The sequence below is a fragment of the Diabrotica virgifera genome, chromosome 2 (assembly GCF_917563875.1).
Source record: "Diabrotica virgifera virgifera chromosome 2, PGI_DIABVI_V3a".
Taxonomy (NCBI): Eukaryota; Metazoa; Arthropoda; class Insecta; order Coleoptera; family Chrysomelidae; genus Diabrotica; species Diabrotica virgifera.
Genome location: NC_065444.1, coordinates 41517765 through 41545702, shown reverse-complemented (window position 1 = coordinate 41545702; position 27938 = coordinate 41517765). Strand labels below are relative to the sequence as shown.

General features: G+C 32.6%; 1 protein-coding gene across 1 annotated transcript; it reads right to left on the bottom strand.

Moving 5' to 3' along the window:
- Window positions 1–781: 781 nt before the first annotated feature.
- LOC114327972 (zinc finger protein 182-like) lies at window positions 782–27559 on the bottom strand. Its single transcript, XM_028276699.2, has 5 exons — window positions 27350–27559; window positions 21798–24127; window positions 21580–21735; window positions 13290–13500; window positions 782–5077 (listed from the first exon to the last, which is right to left on the bottom strand). The coding sequence occupies exons 2-5, from the start codon at window positions 21945–21947 to the stop codon at window positions 4527–4529; spliced, it is 1068 nt and encodes a 355-aa protein (XP_028132500.1). The 5' UTR covers window positions 21948–24127; window positions 27350–27559; the 3' UTR covers window positions 782–4526.
- Between the last annotated feature and the right edge of the window lie 379 nt (window positions 27560–27938).

Below are 27938 nucleotides of genomic sequence, written 5' to 3'. Positions count from 1 at the left end.
TAGCCTTGAGCTGGTCAAGGCATATTATACAGAAATGTTGCCAATGAGTGTCGCAAAAAATTACTTGCTGCATTTGTCTCGTATTGGGGCCCCCTATTCCGAAGGAAACCTAGACCCGATATAATAGTCTTCCAACGAATGAAGGCTTTATAGACGATAGACCAAGTTCCAGAGTAATCAATATCCGATAGTGAGAGTGAGGAAGACGTTGTTTTCCTGAAAATCCACATGTTTTTAATAAATTTCCAAGTAAATATCAATGAATCTAGTGGATATACCACCCAGAATACCTATTTTAAAGACATAAAAAATTACTATTCTTTTTACAATATTTAAACAAAATTAAGAACTTTTAACAAATATTACCTACTGATTTTTAACAAGTAATACAACAATCTTTAATAATTTTATACATTTTTTTACTGATTACAAACGCGTTACATGATGTTATAAGTTACTTACTACTTTTTTACATAATAGAACATTTTGAGTAATTGGTTGACCACTTTTTCACATTTTATTACATATATGTAACATGGTTAATTTTTTTATATTTTTTTCGGCTAACAATTTTTTTTTGATTGTAGACCCACGGTACAGGTATTTAATTTTTCACATTTATTTATTACGGTGCCTCTTATCTGTTAATATTTCTTATATTACTCAAAATTCTTTCGAATTTATTGCTCCTATTAGCATTTTTTTCTGTTACTACATTTTATACGTTTCTCTCGATTCTATATTTATATTGGCGGTAGGAAATTGGTAAAAATAAACAAAATCAGTCTTTACTCATTTATTTATTCCCAAGTATTCGATCTACATAGAAACACAAAAGTCCACACTCATTACACAAAAAAATGAAATTAACAATTGATTCGTTCACACATTTAAATAAAAGAAAAATATTTCATCATATGTATCACATTGACCACTAAAAAGATCAGAACGGAAGAGAATCTTCAAATCGTATATTATACTACACGAAGCAAATATTATACATGTAGGTACAAATATTGCAGAAAGTTTAGTACGACAAAAATTGTAGTACGCCATATTATTGTGACGTCATGCTGCATTTTTTTATATTAGTATTCCATGTATTTGGTCTGAAAAATAATATCGACCTTGATTTATTAAGAGCGTAGGCGCAAATATTTTACAGCTATCCCTTCTTTTTCTTTCTTTACACGATAAATTACATGTCGTAAAATTCTAATCATTGAGATGGCTTTTGAATGTTCTTGAATAACCGTTACTTGTTTAATCGCTTCAATTACTAATTCAGTTAATTAATATGATTATTTTTCCACTAACTATGTATTCAGTTATTACAATAATTTATATACTATGCAATAAAAACTAATACTCCAGAAAAGAGAAAAAGTTATTTTTTTCATAATATATTGATACTATGGAACGCTTAGATAAATTTGGAGAACATCTTTAACATCAAAATACTTGGATCGCAGAATATATTCTGGTGTATTCTCTGATTGGATCTTCCATACATAATAAACAATAAAAAACTTTTTATTAATTTCATGTCTTAAATCAATTAATTATCAGATACACTATCAATATAATTTAATAAACAACTCAAAATATTCCTGAAGCCATATCAAATATTTAGTAGCCTTGTTTTTCACTGTCTTGTCACACATTCTGTTCGAATGAGTGCATTGTATGACAAAGATAGCGAATGTTCGATATGGAAAATATCACCACAGACATGGTGTTCATTTTTTTCGAATCCTGAAAAAACTAATAAATATTTTTGAAAAATTTAAACGCAGAATGAAATACTACATTATTATCGAGGTTAGAAAGTCCCTTAGAATAATCAAAAAGTTTCTTTTGAATGATATATTTGAAATTAAAAATCATACTAAATTTTCTCTTCTTTTTCACCCCTGTGACTTATTTTAAATTTTTCAAAAATACTTATTAGTTTTCTCAGCATGCGAAAAAAATGAATGCGTTTAAATAGCATTGGAGCTGAAATTTTGCGCCTATTCCCTTAATGAAATACGAAATTAAAAAAAAATTCTAAGAGTAACAATATAACTATGCAATGTAGTGATATGCCTAATAATAAGTGACAGGCGCACCACCAATAACTACTTATGCAAACCAGTGTAGGTAATCGATTATTTATTATATCATTTGAAACAAAAAAACTAAATATTTTTTTTTTGTATGAATAGCAGATAATCTGGTATAGTTCAAACCAAACTCTTCTTTCAATGTGTCATTAATTTTGACATTATATAGGATTTTAAGAATGTCGCGAATCATTGACAGTTTAGTTAAATCTGACTGTCCAGAATATTTATATTTATAGAAATATTTGCCAGAATATTAATATTTAAGATATTTTAATGAAAACATAAATAAATATAAAATACAATTTTCATTATACAATGTCGAAATCTTAGAATATGAAATAAACCAGGAAGGAGTACAATGCGAAATGATTTCGAGTCAGGAAGGAGGTTGCAAATGGCGATCAGCTGCCAGATTTCCTTTCTATCTCCAGTGACGTACTTTTGAAAAAGGAAAGAAAAGAAATTCTTAACGATTTTATTACATCTTTGATGTTAAACAAACAGCTATAGATCAAGAGAAAATACGTATTAATATAATATTTTGTTTAAAAGTCAGTTAAATAACATTTTATTATACTAATAACTTCAGATAATTGATTGCATATACAGGAGCTTTACCAGATGGTACGCCTATGCACACAGCTGATCCAATACACAAACACCTTCTACCTCGTTGACAAAAACTTATGAGTCATCCACAGACGTTAAAGATGGCCGGTTCCGCTAGAAATTTAAGGTGTTGTTGATATATGACAGACTCCTTCCTGTTTATTTTATATTCTAAGGTCGAAATATACTAACCTAGAATGACAATTTTCATTTTACCCGTTGACATTGTGAATCTACTGTCACGATCGAGAACTTTTGCGTCAAATTATCTTTATTCATATCGTTGATTGGTTATCGATTTAGCGTATTCTAGAGGTCAACCAATAGGGAAATTGCTTAGAATTTTAAATTCGAAAAAAAAATGCTATAAATCACAACAGAACATAACTTAAAACATATATCAAAGAAAAAAAGCTTTTTTTGTCTTTCGTTTGGCCCCTAAACACGATTAAACACTGAGGGCGCAAAACGCGCCCTTATTGGTCGTGACCACATATTATCATTGTAGTATTGGATGTCCTGGCCATTAATTAAGTAGGTTTGGCATTCGTTTTGACACTGACACTCAGTTTTATAAATATTTTGATAGTTGCTATTTCTGACCAATATTTGAGTGTTTTTGTTAAGACAATTTCGAACTAATATTTAAGTGTTTTTGTTAGCAGACAACAGCCATTATGTTTACGATAAAATTATCTTGACATACATGAAGACCTTGTGTATTAACTGAAATATTTTAAACGTTTTTTCGGCATGCAAGTAACCACTTCAATAGCCGTTTTTTATCGGCTGGTAATCCAATAAATATTTTATTGGGGTTTTTAATAGTTGTACTTTTACAAAATGGCACTAAACAACACTTATAGTGTTTTCTTTTATTTTCCATAGTAAACCTTCTTTCCTTTCCTTCAAAAACCGTATCAAACTCAAATCTCAACAAACTGCTATGCAATGACATATGCAATGACATACGATTAATGTCATTAAAATATAAACATAGCCATAAACATAAATAAAGTATAATTATGTGACGTCACGGGTAGTTTGAACTATTTTAAATACACAGAAGATTTTAAATTTGTACTTCTAAGTTATTATGAGTTTTTGAAGCGTGAAATTTTGGAAATCTCATTTTTAAAGAAAACTGAACATTATTATGTAATAAAAAAATGTGCAAGTTCCCTATTATTATACACCCATAAGTAGAAGTTGCTTTAATATGCAACTACCCGTGAACGAATACATAACTTTTTAAGTTCTATGTATAATAATCCCAGACGTACCTTTTTTCTGTAATTCCACCTTAATGCGTTAGGGAGAATTCGATAAACGGTGACGCACTGAAAGAAGGGATTGGTTTGAACTATAATAACAATTTATTGCAAAATAAAAAAAGTTAAAAACTTTTTATTGAAAAACTTTTTGTAGGTAAATTTGGCAAAAATAAACACTTTTTGTTTCTTGGCATTCTTTAGAGAAAGCGCCCTCTTCGTAACTTTGGTTTTTTGTGCATCTTTTTGAGGGTCGCCTTAAATTTTTAACATAGTTGTACTGTAATTGAGTATAATTTTACAGCGTGACGTCATTAATAGCATATCATAAACAACATGCAGTTTACTGCATTATGTACACCTCTTTGCCTTTAAACAACAGCAAGAGAGAAGAACATTCGATAACAGTTTATGAATAATCGTTTATTGCTGTTTCATTTGAACTGTACAAAAAACTTCTACTGATATAAACAGTTTGTGAAAATCGTTCACCTGCTTTTTAAGACTTTAATAAACACAAGTAATTCCAAGAAATCTTTCATGGTATCAAAACCACCACTTCCTTGTCTTCTCCTGCCGTGTCTTCCAAATTACTCTCATTTTTAGTACCCTTTTTATGTATCTGCAAGTGACTGCTCAAACTCCACTGGTAGCTAAACCTCTTCGAGCACACATAGCACACGTACTGTTTGTTTTCCAGCGCATGCGTAGACCTGTGCTGTATGAGTTCTTCGTCCGTTTCGAACTTCCTTAGACATATACTGCAGACTTTGTTGTTGGAAGTGTGAGTAAGGATGTGTTGGTTTAGATTGCTGAGTTGGCGAAATCTATCCGAGCAAAAAGTACATTGGAACGGCATTTCGCCCGTGTGGAGTCTCATGTGGGTGTGCATGTTCCCCTTCTGGGTGAACCTGCGCGAACAAATGGGGCATTCGAACGGCCGTAAGTAGTCCGGTACACGTAGTTTATTAGATTTGGTTCTTTTACGTCTTAAGGTCATTGTATGATCTGTGTTGGTGTCCGTGGTTTTCTTTGAAAACTGATACATATAAGGCTTTACATCTGCAGACTCCAGTTTAGAATCGGTATCTGAAAAAAATTTTAATGTTACAATATACAACGTTAAAAGTAGATGTTGCTCTATAGTTGTACATACTCTATGTAATGACAGTTTAGAAGTTGTAATTGTAATGTCAATAAATAGAAAATACAATGTCAGTTATATTCAAGTAAAATGTTTTCCGATTGTCCTCTAATTGAGTGAATTAAATCGTTTTGTTGGTCATTTAGTCAGCTCACCTAATAGTATGATATAACTAGACCCGAACCCAGACATCCATAGTGAAAGTTATCCTCAAACAACAAATTGTTCTATATGGTCCACATAATGTTCAGAAAAAAGTCACACCATTTTGTGCGTAGGGTTTGGGGGGGGAGAGGGGGGTAGAAATCGGTAAATTCGTAGTTTTCTAGGTTTTTCGTCAATATTTCTAAAACTATGCGGTTTAGCATGAACAACCTTGTATACAAAAATATTCTACATTAAATTTGAAATAAAAAAGGCCCTATGCATAATCCTTTTAAAATGCACGGTTCCAAAGTTACGGAGGTAGTATAGTATAATTGGTCCAAAAAAGGCCTAACCCAGACATCCAAAGTAAAAGTTTTCCTTCAACACCAAATTGTTCTATATGATCCACATATTGTTCAGTAAAAAGTTACACCATTTTGAGCGTCTGGTTTGGGGGGGAGATGGGGGAAAAGTCGGTAAATTAGTAGTTTTTTTTACGTTTTTCGTCAATATTTCTAAAACTATACTTTAGCGTAAACAATGTTCTATACAAAAATGTTCTACATGGAATTTAAAACAAAAAAGGTCCTATACATAATTATTATAAAATCAACGGTTCCAGACTTACGAAGGGTGAAAAGTGGAGGTTTTCGATACTTTTTATATTCTATGGGCAATTTATAGAAATTTTCTTTAACAGGATTGGGTTTTGTAAATAAAATTTGCTATTTCAGTGGCCGATGGTATGTTAGTGATAAGCCCTTGAAGATACGTCAACCTCACCACCCAAAATCATCATTAATTGCCCAAATAATATAAAAAGTATCGAAAACCTCCACTTTTCTCCCTCCGTAACTCTGGAACCGTTGATTTTATAACAATTATGTATAGGACCTTTTTTGTTTTAAATTTTATGTAGAATATTTTTGTATAGAACATTGTTTACGCTTAAGCATAGTTTCAGAAATATTGACGAAAAACGTAAAAAAACTACTAATTTACCGACTTCTCCCCCATCCTCCCCCCCCAAACCGGGCGCTCAAAATGGTGTAACTTTTTATTAAACAATATGTGGACCATATAGAACAATTTAGTGTTGAAGGATAACTTTCACTTTGGATGTCTGGGTTAGGCCTTTTTTTGGACCAATTATACCATACTACCTTCGTAACTTTGGAACCGCTCATTTTAGAAGGATTATGCATAGGGTCTTTCTTATTTCAAATTTAATATAGAACATTTTTGTATAGAAGGTTGTTCATGCTAAACCGCATAGTTTTAGAAATATTGACGAAAAACCTAAAAAACTACGAATTTACCGATTTCTCCCCCCTCCCCCCCCCCCCCCCCCAAACCCGACGCTCAAATGGTGTGACTTTTTTCTGAACATTATGTGGACCATATAGAACAATTTGGTGTTGGAGGATAACTTTCACTTTGGATGTCTGGGTTATGTCATTATTTGGATCAATTTTATCATACTATAACGTAATTTATAACAGGTTACGGGCCCAACTCACGTGTGAACTGTGAACAGGTGAAAAAATATGGCGACCAGCAATAACGATTATAAAATTCAAGTCGACAAACTTGAAGGTCCTGAAGACTGGGCAAAATGGAAATGGCACGTTTCGATGTTATTACGAAAGTATGCATTTGAAGACATTGTGAACGGTATGCGCAAGTGTCCCGAGGTTATTGAAAATTCAACTTCATTGGAAGTAGAGAAGCATCAACAATGGTTAAAAGACGATGCAAAAGCGGCAAGTTTGTTAGCAGGTACGCTAGGAAAAACTGTTGCCGAGCTCGTGTTGACTTGTATTCACGCTAGTGAAATATGGGACAAATTACGTGCGCGATTTGAACGTAGCAGTACACAACGGTTAAACATGTTAATTGAAGCCTTTTTTAGAGTCCAACGTGATGAAAAATAAGATATTAGCACACATGTTGCGAAGTTGCAGAAACTGTTTGTAGATTTGAATGATGAATTGCAGAAGCATGATGAAAATGTTTTATCCGAAAGGATGTTAAATGGTCGGATCTTATCAACTTTAGGTAAGGACTTTGATAATTTCAAAGATTTGTGGAACACGATACCATCAAAGAATCAAACTTTGAATTTATTGATTGAGAATTTGTATGCCATTGAATTACGTGACCAAAGTACCACAGAATCTTTTGCGTTTGTTGCACGCAATAGCCCGACAGAAAAATACAAACAGAGCCAAAGTACAACTACTATAACGTCAAAGAAAAATGTACATCGTGCAAAAGAAAAATTTTCTTGTTTTTCTTGACAAATGGCCTGTATGCATTTGATATACGTGTTATGAAACCGACAAATCCTAATCAAGCAAATTAGTAGAGTCAACAGAAATGTTACAAGTGTATCATGAAAGATTTCGTCATCAGCATAAGCAACACGTAAAGAAAGTCTTGAAGAAAATGAATATAAACATTGATGGGTGCAAAGAAAGCTTTTGCGATGGATGTGCAATTGGAAAAATGCATAAATTGCCATTTAAAACTAGGATCAATCGGCCACAAGTCACTGGTGAGCAGATTCATGTAGATGTGAATGGACCCATATCTATAGCATCACTGGGAAGAGCACGTTATTACGTATGTTTTAAAGATGACTTTAGTAAGTTTCGGAAAGTTTTCTTTATGAAACACAAAAGTGAGGTATGTACCTTCTTAGAAAAATTTTTAAATGAAACAAATACAAATGGCCATGTTGTAAAGCAACTGAGATGCGATGGAGGGAGAGAGTTTGACAATAGAAAGGTATCTGAACTTCTTGCGAGTAGAGGCATTGTATCACTCCACCCTGTACACCTCAGCAGAATGGTGTTGCTGAAAGGGAAAACCGTACCATTGTAGAGTGTGCTCGTTCCATGTTAAACCCATGCAAGTTATCCAAAGAATTGTGGGCAGAAGCATGTAATACTGCAGTGTATCTTCTGAATCGCACAGGAAAATTATCAATTGAGAATAAAAGTCCCTATGAATTGTGGTATGGAAAGCCAGTTGGGAGTTTGAAACATTTAAGAATATTTGGCACTGAATGTTATGTTCACGTAAACAAGAATTTTCGCAGTAAATTTGATGATAGATGGTTATTTGGTTGGTTACGTGAATGACAGGGATGGTTTTAGAAGACGGATTCCATCTAAAAGAAGAATCGTATCGAGCCACGACGTACGATTTAAACCTGAGGTTACATGCAATTTGCGAATTTTTGAAGTTAAAGCCGAATCAGTGAACCAGAATCAGTCGGAATGTTTTAGTGTACATGAAAACTCCGAAGAAGTGAAAACTGGTATTAATGAAATTGTGCAATCTGAGAATATGGAAAGTGCAGAAAGTGCAAGTGAAAATCAAGAAGTGAATAGAGATGAAAGAAGCGATGATGGTGTTCACGAATCTAAGCGTTACAATATGCGTGTTAGAAAGAAACCAAAATTGTTTGGCTTATCTACTTTTCACGTTGAGGGAGAGTGTTACAATATACAACGTTAAAAGTAGATGTTGCTCTATAGTTGTACATACTCTATGTAATGACAGTTTAGAAGTTGTAATTGTAATGTCAAGAAATAGACAATATAATGTCAGTCAAGTTTCCTATTGTCCTTTAATTAAGAATAAATTATAATCGTTGATGGTCATTTAGTTAGCTCACCTAACTCATTTTATAACAATTATCTATATACTAAACCAGATAAAAGTATTATCGAAATTACACTAAGCTACTTTCCTCTACTCAGGGGAAATTGAAATTAGAAGTGGGGTGAGACAGAGATGCGTATTGACGCCAGTTATAAAAATTTTCTTGTTTTTCTTGACAAATGGCCTGTATGCATTTGATATACGTGTTATGAAACCGACAAATCCTAATCAAGCAAATTAGTAGAGTCAACAGAAATGTTACAAGTGTATCATGAAAGATTTCGTCATCAGCATAAGCAACACGTAAAGAAAGTCTTGAAGAAAATGAATATAAACATTGATGGGTGCAAAGAAAGCTTTTGCGATGGATGTGCAATTGGAAAAATGCATAAATTGCCATTTAAAACTAGGATCAATGCCTATTGTGCTTCTTGTGACTCTTGAGGGTGAAACAGATGGAATAAAGGTGAGTGGAATTCTACTTGACATTAGATATGCGGATGACACTGTCATCTTAGCCGAAAATATTGAATATCTTCAGAGACTGGTGACCAGAATAGCGATGTATAGCCAAGAATACGGTCTAACAATGAACATCAAGAAGACAAAATTTATGAGAATATCTAAAACTCAAAGACATAGCAAGAATCTCCTAATAAACGGAACCAATATCGAACGAGTACCAAACAAAGAAGTTCTGCTTCTGAGAAAGATGAATAAAGAAATGGAAGTCTTAAATACAATCAAAACCAGAAAATTGGAATATCGCGGACATATTATACATGGAGAGAGATACAATTTGCTCAAACTCATTATGCAGGGAAAGATTCAAGGAAAAAGTAGCATAGGGAGACACAGAATATCGTGGCTGCGCAACCTGAGAGAATGGTACAGATGTACATCAAATGAATTTTTCAAAGCAGCCGTCTCCAAAGTCCGAATAGCTATGATGATTGCCGACTTCCGTCGCGGAGATGGCACTTGAAGAAGAAGACGAAGACTTTTTTCCTCTAAAGTGGAAAATAGCATTGATTATAATGATCTCGTATACAAGAAAGTTCGACACATGCTAGTCGTGATATGCTATACAATGTTCCAGAGCCCAGTTTAAGTGACCTTTCTAAAAGAATAGATGATGACAGACAGTTCGTCTTAGATATACTAAAACACCAGCTGCCTCTAATGATGTCAAAAAATTCTGAGGGTTGGTAAATCTGGTGCTAGACCAAGACCCATTAGTATTATTCTAATTAATTCCCATTTGGCCAGCCAAGTTCATAAGTCAATGAATAAATTTACAACTGGTGATATTCGGATAACCATGGACAAAACAAAACTTCAGCGAAAACAATTAGATAAGATTTTAAATGAACTTAAAGCTAGAAAAACAGGTGAAAGGAAATCACCTACTGAATGCTTAGGTTTATCAAATACATCCCCAAGATTGTAAAAAGCAGTGGCCAAAAATACCAATAAAAGCTAGATTTCTTTTACAGAAGTTAAGCGTCTTCTACCAAAATCCTATGAGAACATCGAAAACTCAAAGAAATAACGAGACTCTCTTCATAAACAGATCCAATGTCAAACGAGTCAAACAATATGCATATCTTGGAACAATGATCAACTTCACAGGTGATTACTTCCAGGAAATCAATATCAAAAGGCTAGAGCAAATTTTAACAAAATGAGAAAAGTGCTATGCACAAGAAATTTGAAGTTGGAGCTAAGAGTTAGGTTGGCTAGGAGCTACGTTTTCTCGATTTTGTTTTATGGAATGGAAGCTTGGACCTTGAGTGCGGCATCAATGCAAAAATTAGAATCATTCGATCTGTGGTTGTACAAAAGAATTTTGAAAATATCGTGGACAGAACATGTCACAAACAAACAGGTTCTAAGAAAGATGAATAAAGAAATGGAAAAAATCTTAAATACCATCGAAACAAGAAAATTAGAATACCTCAGACATATTACACGTAGAGAGAGATATAACTTGCTCAAATTAATTATACAGGGAAAGCTTCAAAGAAAAAGAAGCATAGGTAGACGCAGAATATTGTGGCTGCGCAACCTAAGAGAAATGGTACAGATAAACATCAAATGAACTTTTCAGAGCAGCCGTCTCCAAAATCCAAATAGCTACGATGATTCCCGACCTCCGTCGCGGAGATGGCACTTAAAGAAGAAGACCAAAATCCAGATGGCATTAGAATAACAATTGAATGTTTCCGATCCTCAATTTTGGTATGTAACTTTGAAGTTATTATATTGGTGGAAACATGGTTAAATGAACAAATTCCTACTGCAGAGCTTAGATACTGGAGTCTTATACAAGATAGTGAAAAGAAACTTCTTAATGTTAATGAAGCTCAGCATGGCTGAAAACATAACAAAAAGATGTCCTAACAGACAAAATTTCCTTTTTGATTCCAATAATGAATGGACAAAAGTTTCTGTAACGAATTCTCATCATTGAGTGATACCGTTAAAAGAAATCATTTAAAATATGTACCCTTCTTGACCAATGTGAATCATTTATTATACAGTAAGAGCCACCATACTCGACACATAGGAACATTGAGCTATTACAGTCCTGGACCCTTCACTTGTTGCAATGTTTATTTTTATGTCAAGTGACGTTTAGAACGTCAGAAAATGTATAGAAACCAATGAACTGTCAACACTGATGGAATGGCCCCGTCCCATTCCAACAGTGAAGCGAGATAGGCGCCAACATACAAGAGAGAGGTTCTAGCACTTCTAGAGAGACATGAGAGAGACAGAGAATTTTCAGGTAAAATTTTGTTACAACTACAACGTACCTGACTAGCACTGTCCGATTATCTTCTCTCCTTTACCTGATTATCTTCTATCTCATCCTGGCGCCATTAACTTCGTTTTATGGCGATTCCATCAGTGTTGACAGTTCGTTGATAGAAACTGAATACTAACATAGAAAGTTGACAAATAATAGATCAGCTGCATTAAATACAGCTGATCTGATTTTGACGTTTACAGTTGTCATTTTGTTAAAGTTGTAAAAGTTTTAAAGTATTGTACTATTCTTGATGTTTGAATAAAGTCATTTTAAAACGGAGTAATAATACTATTAACCAATGTATTTTTTGTATCGAAAAACAATTATTTTAAATAGTTTCTTGACAGTAACATGACACGGGATGAAAGTCACATCTGAGAACGGACCGGATTAGCCCATAAGCATAGCAATTAGGTACCTAGCCATGTGCCTAGTACGGTGGCTCTTACTGTATATACGAAACAAAGAGTGCGAGTTGGTTAGAATAACATACCAACCAATGCACAAGTAATGAATCTACAGATGATCTCAAACCCTTTTTTTAGTGCGTCATTAATTTTGACGTCATATAGGATTTTAAGAATGTCACAAATCATTACATGACATTTTAGTTAAATCTGACAGTTGTCAGAATATTTATATGCCTCTTTTCATGAGGATTTTTCAGTGCGTCACAAATGATAGAAAATAAGGTAAGTCCGTGATAATATACATTTATAACATTGATTCTAACATGACATTTTAGTTAAATCTGACAGTTGTCACATTTTATTTGCAATTTGGCATAAAACCAAATCAATTGTGTTTATTGCATTTATAAAATGGTATTTTCTTTGATTTGTATAGTCTTATAAATTGTACAGATTATATTCGTAGATATATAAATCATAAATATATATTTTTTAATTATAGCGCCATCTATCGACAACTAGAATAAATGTTATAAATGTCTGTAATCACACAGGCGTGCCTTTTTTCTGTCACATACAATTTAATGCGTTAGAAAGAAATCGAAAAACTGTGACGCACTGAAAGATCTCTATGAGAAAAAGAATATGTATAAACATCAATATTTATATAAATATTTGCCAGAATATTTATATATAAAATATTTTAATGTAAAAATAAATAAATATAAAATCAAATTTCTTTATACAATTCCGAATATACCAATGACATAAAATATTTATATTTACGTCACTGAAAAATACTAACCGAAAAATTACAATTGTCAGTTTACCATATGATTTGTGAAAATACGGTCACGATCGATTACTTTTGTGTCAAATTATCTTTATTCGCATCATTGATTGGTCATCTATTTAGAGTATTGTGATCGCCAACCAATTATACATCTTTAATATGCAAATACCCGTCAAGGAATATATAATTTTCTAAGTTTAATGTATAATAATCACAGAGGTACGTTTTTTTCTGTCACGCATTAGAGAGAATTCGATAATCTGTGATGCACTGAAAAAAGGGTTTGGGATGATCTGTAAGTATTTTTAAGAATGTTTTACCATTAATTGCGAAATTTTCCTCTATAAAACAATCATCAGCTTCAGATGATCTTACTTCATTAATATCATCATCATTTTCACATTTAATCTGTATTATTTCTTCAAGGCTATCTTCAGTCAAGTCTATATGGGACTCAGTTCCATTCAAATTATTATTTTGAGAAGATTGATGAAGATCGTTTCTGTCTCTGTCATCATGGTGTATTTCTATCTAAAAATGAAAATAGTAAACTAAGCAAGTGAAAGACAGTTTATGTTTCCTTTCGATTCAGAGGTGGGTAATTATCCTCAGACAGCTGCTTCTGTCTCTAGACGTCTTCAGTGAGGCTACATGAACACCTCAGAATCTAAAAGAAACCGAATTAGAAGGGTGGTTAATCGAGGAAAGAAAACAACGAAAAAGGATATCTTGCAAGCAAGAACTGTAGAAGGAAGAAAGAAACCGACAAGAAGAATATGAAACACTAAATATAGCAGTTAAAAGGAATGCAAGAAGAGACAAAAGAAGGTGGGCTGAAGATCTGGCAAAACAAGCAAAAACAGCTGCACAACACAACAGGACTAGAGAGCTGTACCAAATTACTAGACGATTAACAAAAAATGGGCCCAACTGTTCGAACATTGTAAGATCCAAGACAGGTGGATTACTTACTACAACGGATGACCAAGTAGAGAGATGGAAAGAGAACTTTCAGGAGATGCTAGGCACGCCCAGGGATAACGCAGATGAAATTGTTGAACACCCGCAGAATATAGACTTGCATATATGTATCTTGCGAGTCCCCTTCCAAAACGGAGATAATAACAGCTGTCAAATCTCGGAGAAATAACAGGTCCCCGGGAATCGATAACATTGCTGCCGAACTACTTAAAACTGACCCGTATCTAACCGCTGAATTTTTGCTCCCCATAATCCGAGAGGTGTGGGAAACAAACCGCATTCAAGCGGGCTGGAAAAAAGTTAACATTATTAAGCTTCCAAAAAAAGGCAACCTCACACTGTGCAAAAATTGGAGAGGAATAACCTTGCTTACCGTAATAAATAAAATTTTTACGACCATCATACATAAAAGATTAACAAACAAGGTTGAATTTCGAGCAGATCAAGCAGGTTTTAGACCAGAATCTTCCTGCATAGATCACATTAATACTATCAGGGTAATAATGGAACAATCGGTTGAATGGAACACACCTCTATACATGGTTTTTGTTGATTTCGAACGTGCCTTTGATAGCCTATCTCATGCTGCTATATGGAAAATTTTAGAGCTAAGAAACATTCCTCATAAAATAATTTACATTATAAAGTCACTGTACACTGAGGCGACGTGCAGCGTGACACACAATGGGATCAACAGTGACGAATTTGACATATTTACTGGAGTCAGACAGGGATGTGTGCTTTCTCCGTTTCTGTTTAACATAGCTCTAGACTATGTTCTCTCCAAACTAGACTTCGACACAAAAGGGATACAATGGACGTTAACCACACGCCTAAGTTATCTAGAATACGCCGACGATATCTACCTGTTAGGACAAAGGTTCCAGGATGTGGCCGACCAATTGGAAACACTATCCACTGAGGCCAATAAAATAGGTTTAAAAATCAATATTAGTAAAACCAAATCCATGACAATAAACGCAAGGAACAACACGCTATTTAATATCGACAACATGCAGATTAAAATGTGGAAAACTTCACGTACCTTAGAAGTGTCATAACAGAAAGCGGAGGTACAGAAACCGATATTCGTATGAGGATAAGAAAAGCTCAACAAGCATTCAGCATGCTTAACCCTGTTTGGAGATCTGGGGAATGTACTACAAGGACAAAGATCCGAATATTCCAGTCAAATGTTATGTCTCTTCTACTATATGGATGTGAAACCTGGAAAGTGACAAAATCCCTTACAGACAAATTGCCGGTCTTTGTTAACAAATGTCTACGAAGAATTGCCCGTATTTTCTGGCCAAACACCATCAGAAACGAAGATCTGCTACATCTGACCCAACAAAAGAGGGTAGAAAATGAAATAAACTTCAGAAAGTGGGGGTGGATAGGTCACACACTCCGAAAAGATAGTTCCAGTATTGCAAAAACTGTCCTAGAGTGGAATCCCCAAGGAAAAAGCAAAAGACGTCGCCCAGCACAAACTTGGAGAAGATCCATCATGGACGAGATAAGAAGTCAAGGAAAGTCTTGGACTGAGGTGAAGGCTCTAGCGCAAAATAGAACCCGATGGCGCGTTTTCACTGAAGCTCTATGCTCCACTTAGGAGTTCAAGAACATTATACATTATACATATAAAAATAATTTTATAATCAACTTTTAGGACGCTGTAGTGGCATCTCTTAAAGGAAAGATGAAAAGTCCAGACACAAAACTTATTAAAAATAAATAATATAAATATGAAAACTTTTTGTGGAACTACTTTCTGATAACATCCTTAAACTTTGACTTTTACAATTTATATTTCAAGAGACGATGAATAAAGAATGCGAAAAGGACTCTACAATATGCAGTCACATTCCTATTCATTTGTCTAGGAAAAGGTCCGAAATATACACTGCGCGTCAGAGAAAACGGGCATCCCAAAAAATGGGTCATTTTTGATGTCTCATATCTCCTAAACCTGTTGTCCGATTTAAGCAATTCTTTTAATATTCTATAGCCTTATTCTTTAACAATATCGCTGTAATAATATTGAGGCTAAACAGGTATATTTTCATTGTATACCAGGTGGACAAATCAAACTGTGTTTTTTCTCTGTTCCCAATACCCTGTGGAATATTCTAGCATTTATAAAATACTGAAATTAAAACCCAACTATAGCCTCAGGATTTCTTAATATTCTTTTTTTTTTTATTCATTCGTTTATGTTGGATAATACAAAAGTTAGGTACATCAACAACTAGCCATGTTCTTCATCACTACAGAGTGTTTCTAAATAGGTGCGACAAACTTTAAGGGGTAATTCTGCATTAAAAAAATAATTACAGTTTGCTTTATAATCGTATGTCCGCAAATACTTCGTTTTCGAGATACGGGATGTTCAATGTTTTCTTACAAAATCACGATTTATTTATTGATTTAAAACTGGTTGAGATATGCAAATGAAAGTTGGTGGGTTTTAAGACGTAGTTATTGCACATTTTTTGACATACAATTAAGAATTTTATATTCACCATTGGCGTGCAAACGGGTAATACGATCGGTTATATTACCTGTATGAATGCGCGCCAATGGTGAATATTAAATTCTTAATTGCGTGTCAAAAAATGCGCAATGACTATCTCTTAAAACCTACCAAATTTCATTTACATATCTCAACCGGTTTTAGAGCAATAAATAAATTCTCAGTTTGTAAGAAAAAATTCAACATCCCGTATCTCAGAAACGAAGCATTTGAGGACATACGATTACAAAGCAAACAGTCATTACTTTTACATGCAGAATTACCACTTTAAGTTTGTCGCACTTATTTAGAAACACCCTGTACTGATTAAGAACATGGCTAGTTGTTAAAGTACCTAACTGTTGTATTATCCAACGTAAGCGTATGCATCAAAAAACAGAATGTTAAGAAAACCTGAGGCTATAGTTGGGTTTTAATTTCAGTATTTTAGAAATGCTAGTACAGTGGAACCTCGATTATCCGTCAGGGCACCGGACCAAGGGTATGACCGATAATCGAAAAGACGGTCAACAGAATATTAAAAAAAAATAAAAATTCATAGTACATATAACTCTCAAATTGTATTTGTATATTTTATTTGACAATATAAGAGGGATTTATGATAGTACAGTCGAATCAATTTAATTTAAAATATTCCGAAATCTTTGTTTTATCCGAAATCTTTATTTTATTGTTACTTCACATTTTGCAATGGCTGAATTTCTTAATCGCCGTAAAATCATCAAATCTAATAATTATTATGCCGTGCGTTTTTATTTTCGGCTTGCGATTCTAAAAATAGAACTCTAAAAAGCATGGTATCATTTATCATTATACTGAATTCGCTCTACCGAGATTTACTTTGACACATTCGGAATAGGAAACATACAACACAAAAATTCCTACCTCACACTATTAACTGCTAAAATCAACTTAATCTTTCATTAAAAAAAGAAGAATTATTAGAAATAGTGAGAGTGTCTACTAATCTCATAAAATTTTGTGGAGTTTATTTCTACAAAATATTTTTATTTTGTACAATGAATAATTATTGATTGGCGTAAAGTTTATGTTATTTTTATGTCTGTTTACTATTAATAATATTGGCTATGAGCAGGTGCGTTGGTTGTGCAGTAATTTCCAGTCACTTCTGACAACTGAACTTTTCAAAAAAGAATAGAATAGAAATATGCTTTATTGTCACTGAAAATTATACAATTTTATGGACAAAGCTTAACATAGATTCACGAAAAAGATATACATAACAATAACAAAAAGAAATTACTATAATGTCAGTGTCAAAGTGAATCTCGATAGAGCGAATTAGTATCAGGAACTTGTTAATATAGGAAGTCCAACCCCCATTTTAATACAAAATCTCCTACATGATATTAATGACCAAACCTTAAGAAAGATCATCAATTTTTAACAATATTTTAAATTAAAATATAAAATAAAAATAGTTATTTGAAAATCATATCACAATGAATTTAAAGAAGGGAATATGGAAAAATCCAGACTCTTTGAAAGAGGATTCCCTTCCAGTTAGTCTAAATACGAGGACTGGCCAAGTACCTAAGAGGTGGAGGCCATGAAACTACAAGAAGAAGAAGAAGAGCGAATTCAGTATACCTATTTAAATTTAAATTTAATCCAGAGCCTTGAATAAGAACAAAAATTATTTACATAAAAAATGCGGTGGTGGTATAACTGCACGTGTACATTTCAACGAATTTCGTTTGGTTTATCGCAATGCTCAAACAAAATGAATTGATGACTAAATGTTTACTTATGTAGTCAATATAACATGTATGGACTCTGACAGTTAACAGAGGTGACGGTTAATAGAGAGACGGATAGTCGAGGTTCCACTGTATATTCCACTGGGTGTTGCGAACTTTGAGAAAAAAACACAGTTTGATTCATACACTTGGTATACAATAAAAATTTACTTCTTTAGCAACAATATTATTACAGCGATATTGTCAAAGAATAAGGCTATAACTTACTGAAAAATTACTTATATCGGTCAACAGGTTTAGGAGATGCGAGACATCAAAAATTTTATCATTTTCTCTGACGTGCAGTGTAGTTTTAAGTACTCACAATTTGAGTAAAGATAAAAGTGAAAAACAGTTTATGTTTCCTTTCGATTCAGAGGTGGATCATCATCCCCAGACAGCTGTTTCTGTCTCTAGAGGTCTTCAGTGGGGCTATGTGCAATTTTACAGGAGAGGCAAAAAACTGATTTACTGCATATTATAACATAAAAACAAAAAACTATCTTTACGTATTTTTAATTTCGACACATTTCGATAGTTACACATAAATTTTGCAAATATATTATTACTATTTAATTTTTTACCTGATCTACGAGGTATTCACTCTTAAGTTCTATATATACGTGGTTTTCATATTAGATATTTAAAATATACGATTTTTTCATTAATTATTGATTTATGTATATATGTCTAACATAATTTTGAATACTAAAAGGGTTATATAAAAAAATAAAAATAAGTTATTTATTTAGTTTATTGACATATTTTACAAAATTAACATTAAACGACGAAATTATTATATATTGATTTTTGAAATAAAATCATTGACTTTTAATCTAAATAACAAACTCAATGCTATAATAAAATGTCTTAATTATCTCAGTCTTTTAATTATTTCTTAATTATGTCAGTCTGTACTTTGTTTAGAGTCCACTCTTACCTCAAGAATACAGGCGCACTCATTATTTTTTTAGTCCTACATAGTAGGATTGATTTTCTTCGTCTGAAACAATTAAAAAACTATAGTAATAATAATAAGGAATATAATTATTCAGTTAACCTTCCGATGACCAACCTTTTTTGTTACACGGATAACCAAAGGGGGTAAAAAATGACCCCCAGTAAAAAATGACATTTGACAAAAAAATTAAGTGGTTTTAAAAAATAAAATAATGTATGTATTCGTAATTTTTATGTTACTATTGTATCAATAAATCATAAATAAACATTAGTAAAACATATTTTTAATTACAATTGAACAAAAACAGGAATCATCATCCTGAACTTATAACTAAAGAAGTTTTAAAATATACACTAATTTACGTCGCCACAGGTTTAACAAACAATTGTTTTTCAATATTGGAATGTTTCTTACATGCAATTATACATAATAGGTGGTATTTACTTAATATAAAATTGGAACATGGAAGGCCAAAGAGTTTGTTCCCCTCAAATTCAGAAAATATTGTTTTTTCGTAAAATATAGAAAATATTTTTTATTACAAAATATGGGGGTATCTAGAATGATATTAAAGTCAAATAAAAAAATAATGAGTTTAAAATTGAAAATATGTCTGAAATAATTAGATAAAAACATGCATTGGGGTCAAAATTCACCCCCTTGATCATCAGAAGGTTAAGATGTAGCAAAATAGCCTATGATATTTTTTTGATAACATCATACACATTTAGTGCATAAGTACTGGGCCTATTAGTTTGTAACTTACCTTGAGTAAACTTTTTGTTAACTGGAATGTATTTAGAACTGCTACAAACACGATATGCGTTAACTGTTTTCCCTTTGAGGGCAAGGATTAACATTAAGCTTCCTCTTGACATTATAACCTATAAGACAAAAATATTAGATTAGAGCATATATATTTTTCTGGTAACAAGTAACATACCTTCATATATTATTACTCTTTCCTGAATCTCGGCTATAAATTAATCTAATTTCTGAACGAACACAAGTCAACTGACACAGCTCCTGTATTCTTAATCAGGTACTATCGACACTGAGATAAAGCTTATGTTTTAAAAATGTTCCAATGATTGTAAAATGGGATTATTGTGAAAAGGATGTTATTATAGGGTCGGAGATTTAGCTTAGGTATTGAATTATATCGAATTGGTGATGGTTTTTATATTACTGTATTATATTGAGTTTCCAGTTGTGTTTGAAGAATATAATTGTTTTGTCAACATCTGAACCATCCAAATTAAATTTTATTTCTTTCTGGTCAGTTAATATTTAGTTACAATAAATGCGTTTAAATTACTAGGGTTTATTAGGTACCGTAAAAAGGGGTCTATTACAGAAAAAATTTTGTTATATGGTCCGTTGTCAATTTTAGCTGCGCTTAGACCTCTAGAGTTTATTAGGTGCTGTAAAAATTGGTCTATTGTAGATAATATTTTGTTATATGGTTCAAATATTGCTTTTAAAATGAAGACACAAATATTAACTATGAAAAACTCGTAATTATTATCCTTGCAGTACATATAGACGTTGTTCAAGTAACTTTGATAACCACGTATATCTTGATATACGTGTTTTTCATAGATAGTTATGCTGTGTTCATGATTATTTACAAGGTTTTCATTTTTAATATCCTAGTGGACACCTCCAAATACTAGGTTAATAAAGTACAAATCTTTTGAATTAAGATAAATAAAATGTTTCTACTTGCATGACAAATTATCATTGTTCACAAAAAACACTTCTCCAAGTCAAAACTCTCAAACGAACACTCCAAATTAAGTACCACATTCTTGATTATATACATGGTATTCACACTAAATCAAGAAATCACCTGATATACGTGTTATCCTTTTATGGCTCTAGAAAAAAACATGGTGTATTTGGATTTTTTCTAACAGCTGTAAACTAAAGGTACGAGGTTTTCACAATAAGCCATCGAAATTATTTTTATAATTCTGCTTAAATACGCACTTCGTCGGTTTCTTTTTGATTCAGAGGTGTTCATGTAGCCCTACTGAAGACGTCTAGAGACAGAAACAGCTGTCTGAGGATGATGAACCACCTCTGAATGGAAAGGAAACAAACTGTGTTTCACCCAACAATATTTGATATTTACTGTAATATACTATGGAAAATGTATATACATGGAAAAGTTAGTGAGTCAATATTGTTCTAATATCAAGGATAAGACAGAAGACATGCCAAGCAAAGTACATCTTTAATTATGACCATTAGTGTAAAAATTTTATATTTCAAGCCCATTTAAAAATCATAATAAACAACTCCTAACCTCAAAATCAATGTTATTATTGTTGACAGAATCATAATCAACAAATAAATATGACACTTACTTGTGTATTCCCAAAAGGTGTAATATCACAAAAATGCAATGTGTCTTTAATTAAACTATCGTTATAAGTTGCTTTGTCTATAAATTGATAAATATTTTGAAGTTGTCCAACACACTTTGTGCAAATATATCTGTCAACCCCTTTCACACCTTCAATCTAAAAAAAAAATAATATAAAAAAAAAACATACAATAAAAGAAAAGGCCATTCTTCTTTTACCTTTATACCAGTTATTTTTTCAAACAACTGTTTTAAATTCTCGTAATCTTGCCACAAATTCAAGGGTTCTGTAGTATTTAAACAAATTCTGCATATAGATCTGTGGATGGCTAAAATCGGATGGTTATTTACTTGGATCTCAACTGCCATATTTTACATTTACTTCAATCTTTCAATAAAAAACAGAAAACGAAAACAAACCAAGACAACAATTAAATTTCAATGTTGCCACCATTAAATTACTGCTGACCAGGGGCGTAGCGCGAGAGAATTAATAAGGGATGCGATATTGACCAAATATGTTAATATGGCTGTTTTCCATTAAACGTACATTTCAGTTAACGTTTTGTGTGTGTTTTCTAGAACTTAAAAAATAAAAAGAAAACTGAAACTCTTGTCTTCATCAAACGGGCTAAATTTTTGTTTGAGTTTTATTTTCGATATTTTTCCACTGGTTTTTACGAAGAAGTCAAAGAACAGTTTTTATTTAATAACTTTCACATTATCATATTTATAAAAAGAAGTAATAATCAATAATTTTTTTCTTTAATTCTGGACCTTGTTGGGGGATTTTCCCTATCTTCCGTAGATCCTTCACAAGTTGGTGTCAAAGAATATGGCGAATCATTGTACGAATCTTTTTAATCGTAGGTATTTTAGTTCTCTTTCTTTTGAAAGTCTTCGCAAAATTTCTTCAATCGTAATTTTGTCTGCGTAGTTAATCCTTATGATAGTTGGTTAGGTCTTATTATTTGGTTTCTTGGTAAAGATTAGACACATAGTTTTATATAAGTTCATATTTAAACAATAAAGTAAACTTGACGTATAAGCCATTATCTGCCATTCCATTAAGACGGTATCATCTGCATACCTCAAATTATTAATAGGTAATCGGTTTACTACCTCGCCAGCTGTTTCGTTATCTAATACCTCTTGCATACCTAATAACTAATGCAACCTCGCCGTATTTCTCTGTTAATTTTGATGTTCTCCGTTTTTGTGTTAATTTTTATGTGCACTGTTTGGTTATAATAAGTTTCCTATTATTCTTATATCTCGCTTGTCAATTTGTTTTTGTTTCAAAATTGTCATGAGTTGGTTGTAGATAGGTACCTAACTCTGTCAAATGCCTTGTGTATAATTTTTACAAATAATTTCAGTGTATTTCTCCTGTTTCATAGACTGTATTAAAAAGCTTAGTAAGCACCAATGGTCTTCGTTTAACAACTTTAGTAGTTTAACAGGCATCTTGTCCGGGCCATGAGCCATTCCATTGTTCATATTCATGAGCGCATATAATATTACCTCTTCATTTATTTATCATTAGTCCGCTGCCTGGTTCGTCTGATAGTGTTGGACCTAGTCTTTCATCTTTCAAAAGGCTGTATGCATTATTTTCATGTTTGTATTTTTGTTACGTTGTCTGCTGCTATCTGCCTTTGCCATCAATTAGATTATTTCCGTGCCTGCGTCTTTAGCTCCCGGTGACTTCATTCAACTAATTTTCCTTTGCATTGCTTATTTTATTTTGTATTTCTCTTTATATCCTGACATATCTTGTCTTGTATACAGTCTTAATGATCATTCTGTTCTCCATTAACTTAAGTATTTCGCCGAAAACATTGACAGAAGAGTAAAACGAAATCTATTGATATCTGTTCTGTTGGTAATGCTGTAAAAATCATACGACATATTGTTCACAAGATGAATTTATTACAAGGTAAAATTAAGTTCAAATAAAAATATGTTTGAAATTATTTTTTCTTATTTATAGAAGTGCAAAAATATAATCTTTATAATAAAATTGCTATGCTAAAATCATAGTGTCTAATACTGTCTAAGGAAACTCGAATACAAGATCCAATACGTGCACTACTGTACAACAAAGTATAAATTTCGACACCTAGTCCAGTAAATAGTACTTTATTAAAATCTTATAAGTACTATTATTGTACAATGTACAACTGACAATTGTTTAAACCAAGTCTTTTTAGCAATAATGACGACGGTGATGGTGGTGGCAGTGATGGCACCCGTGGCTATATCCCGAATGACCGCAAGGTGGTAGTCCGTATGGTCCATACCAGGTTTGTGGTGGCGGTGGCATTGGTGGTCCGTAGTAAGGAGGAGGTGGCCCGTAGTTTGTCGGAACTGGAACTGGTACTGGAATTATTGGCGGTGGTGGTGGAGGGTGGTGATGATGGTGATTGGGATGTAGCACGTCGTGGATGATCTCACCAATTATTCCACGATTGTGGTGGTGGTGGTGATGGTGGTGGTGATCGTGGTGGTGTGGCATTTTTTCTTTTTTTATATACAAGGTCGGTTTCCTGTAAAGAAAAAGATACAAATTTTAGAAAATTAACAATATAAGTCACACAATATTTAGTCTATTTACGTTTTAAAAAGATCATGATTGAGGTTTATCGAGAAATTTAGTAGGTACAGTACACACTAGCAAACTTCACTTTGTCTTTTTGGTTTGAATGCGCGTTTGTCACGTGTGCAGGCTTGCTGAGGAAGTGAGGAGGTACCATCCGAGCTATCGATCGCGGATAATCGACACATTGACTTCCCTTATATAAAGATAAACCACCTTTAATTAGCTACAGAAATCCAAAATGCACAAAATGGGAAGGATGTCGAAGTCATTTCGACGCAAAGATAGGAAATACAACTATGTATGTAGTAAGTAATATCAAAACATATTTAGGTATTGAAGATGCGAATGATCGAATCAGGGAAGCAATTCTCACAACCATATTAGGAGAACGGCTCAATCAAAACCAATACGAATAACAGACAAACGCTTTGGTGGAGCAGAAAACTGGAAAACTGAGAAAAGAAGTAAGTAGGCTATCGAATAAAGCCAAAGAAATGAGGAACTGGAAAATATACAGAAGCACTCTTACTGAATACAATAAAGAGATAAAATAATGAAAAGGGAACATTGGAGGAGGTTCTTCCAGAGTAATTCAGATATAGCATATTTATTCATTTTTTCCATACTTGTCTGACAGCAGCAATTATATAGGTTTTAATGTAAAAAACTTTTACATCGAAGAAAATGTTGTAATTGGTATAAGTACTATACTATACTATAAGTAATTGTATTTAATTGAAAATTAAATTAAACCTCCAAATGGATTACAATAGTTGTTCAGAACGAATTTTTTCGGACTTATCATTAGAACGTTTAATTTAATATGTACCTACTACTTTTAAGTATGTAATCTTCAATTTAAACCCAACCGCTATTTAGTTTTGCGATTATTAGTGCAAGTGGTTCAAAGTTAACTGAAGATGGACTAATTGCAACAACACATTTTTACTTCGATGTTAAAGTTTTTTAAACTACATGGTATACAGCCAACTCCCAGGTACTATCCCAATTTAGGATTTTAATTTCTTCAAATCTTTACCTTCAAAGCAGACCACCTTACTAGAAAGCGACAGTAAATGCATTAAGGGATTATAGTTTTTTTTTCTTTTATGGCCTTTGGGAACTGCGCCCATTTAGCCAGCAACACTTCTTGAAATCGACGCCTCACCATACACCAAGATTATTACGAATCCATCTCCGAACCCATTACAAAAACCATCCAGGGTAGGTAAAGAAAAAAAACTTTTCGCACCCAGATCGTTCAGGGTGACTAACCACATACTAAGTAGGGATACGGGGTATTATTAATTTACACGACTAATTTTATAATTTAAAGTTTCAATTTACACGACTTAACATAATTTAGCAGAATTCTAAAGATTGACGGTTTGTTCAAAGCTAGTAAGTTCATCAGATTATATGGGGAATAAATGTTTTCTTGCAATAGCTGCATATTCAACAAATTTCTTTTTGTCACATATTTGTCACATGCAAAAAATATATGATCCAAGTCACTTATTGTACTGCAATTTTCGCACAAATCCGACTATATTATATTGATTTTATATAGATGTGCTGGATAACATGTATGGCCAAATTTTATTCGAGAGATAGTAACAATATCGTGTCTTGAAAAATCTAAATTTTTATGCCAATAATCTGTCGGGATTTTCGGATGTAAAAGAGTATACATTTTCGGACAATTTACACAGTATTGATTCCATTGAAGTTTCCAGTTATCATGTAATCTGTTTTTTTTATGGCTTCGGCAATTTGCCATACAGCCAGTTCCATGATGTTTTAATCTCATTAGGCGCAGTAAAAAGTTTATGAATTATTTGCAATCGAATAGGCTAGAATAGATACATTTAAAGTTGGAAATCAATACAACAATTAAAATGTAATCTGGTTTTACTTATGGTTATACATTCTTGAAGTCCAATATCATTCAATGTTTTCTCGCCACTGAAAATGCTGTCTTTTCCAACTGATCTACTTTTTCATTATTTTCGAGTCCAATATGAGCTTTAATCCACGTGAATACTATATTACACTGCATAGTTGTTAGATTAGATAATAGTATCTTTAATTCTTTGATGTAGGGATTTACGTTAACAGAATTTTCGTCTAGTTGACTAGATAGACTTTTTAAAACTGATACTGATAATGAGTCAGATAATATGTTTATTGGTTTTAGATTTTTATTTTCAGTGTATTGGCATGCTTTTATGATAGCTATGGTTTCTGATGAAAATATTGATGTATTGGAATTGAGTTTAAATTTTTCCTTGACATCTAGTGATGACATATAAAAAGCACAGCCATCACTTTGTTTTGAAGCATCGATATAAATGTGTAGGTGATTAGGGTATTTTGCAGTATAATCATTAAAGGTAGTTTTGCTAAGTGTGTGAAGTTCAGAGTATGAGGGAATTAGAATTATTGATGTTTCTAAAGCCTGAAAGAAATCCGATTGAGGTGGCTTTTTAATAATATTGCTCATATTGCAAGTATTACGAAATGCTGAACATAAAGGAGGGAGAGGTTCGATTATGGGTTCTTATCAGATATTATGTATAACTCAATATAGTACTACCATCTATCTAAGAGACTAGCGGTATGCTATTTTTTGAGGTGTGAATTTATATAAACAAGGTATCATCTCATAAAAGAGGTAGATCCCTTGTTTATGGAAGTTCACACCTCGAACAATAGTACTCCACTCAGCTGAAAATTAATAAGTCTCCTAGAAAATTAGTAGTGTTATTTAGAACTTAAGGAGGATGGGCATAAGATGGCATTATCTAAGAACAGGCTTAAACAACTTAAACCAGAAAAATCAACAAAATAATAGCCTTTTTCATGACACTCTTTTGACACTATCTCATAAAGGTATCTAACAACTGCTTGTGATAAATTTGGTGATAACAGTATGTAGTAAACAAAATATGCAAAGGATTAAATCTCATTTCTTACTTATAAAAATATATCAACAATGTAAGATCGCTATTTGATTTTAAATACTATAAATGCGAAGACTGGTAAATTATAAGGAAAAGTGAGACAACTTTACTGAAAAAGTCATAGAAAATCCTTTAAATTATGAGAAATACTTAATATTTGTATAAATGCATAATGATTTAATGATAGTCGTTTAAAATGCACTTACCTTATTACGCCTTAAATTAGATCTAAATCACTGTAAAGATTACTGAAACGGCTAAACCTTAATAAAATGCCACAGATAAAGTGTTCAAGTATAACAAATATCCATTGTTTATATCCTAAGCTGATGTATTATCTTATCACCTTGTTTTCTGTATTAATATAGGCAAATATAGGCTTTTTATCTATTGAGTGCTTCTAAAAAGTGATAATAAATGGTATTTGATTTTATTTACTCGTTAATTTCAATGACTCATTACAATATATTTACGTCATTTTGCGAAACTATTTTAGAAAGGGATATGTTTTATATATAAATTGGTGACTAATTTCTGTAATTCTGTATTTTCACACATTTTTACACCTATTATATTATATAAGGTTATATACGAGGTAATATTAATATTAGAATGGAATTAAAACGTCACTGCCATGGGAACATCCATAAATTACGTCGTAAAAAATTTGACTTTTTAATACCCTCCTGCTCTTAGCCGTAAAGCGTCGTTTACAGACGACGCCCTTCCTCATGTCGACGTCGCAATTACAACTCATGACTCCCCTATCCAGTGATTTTTTATATTAGCATATTT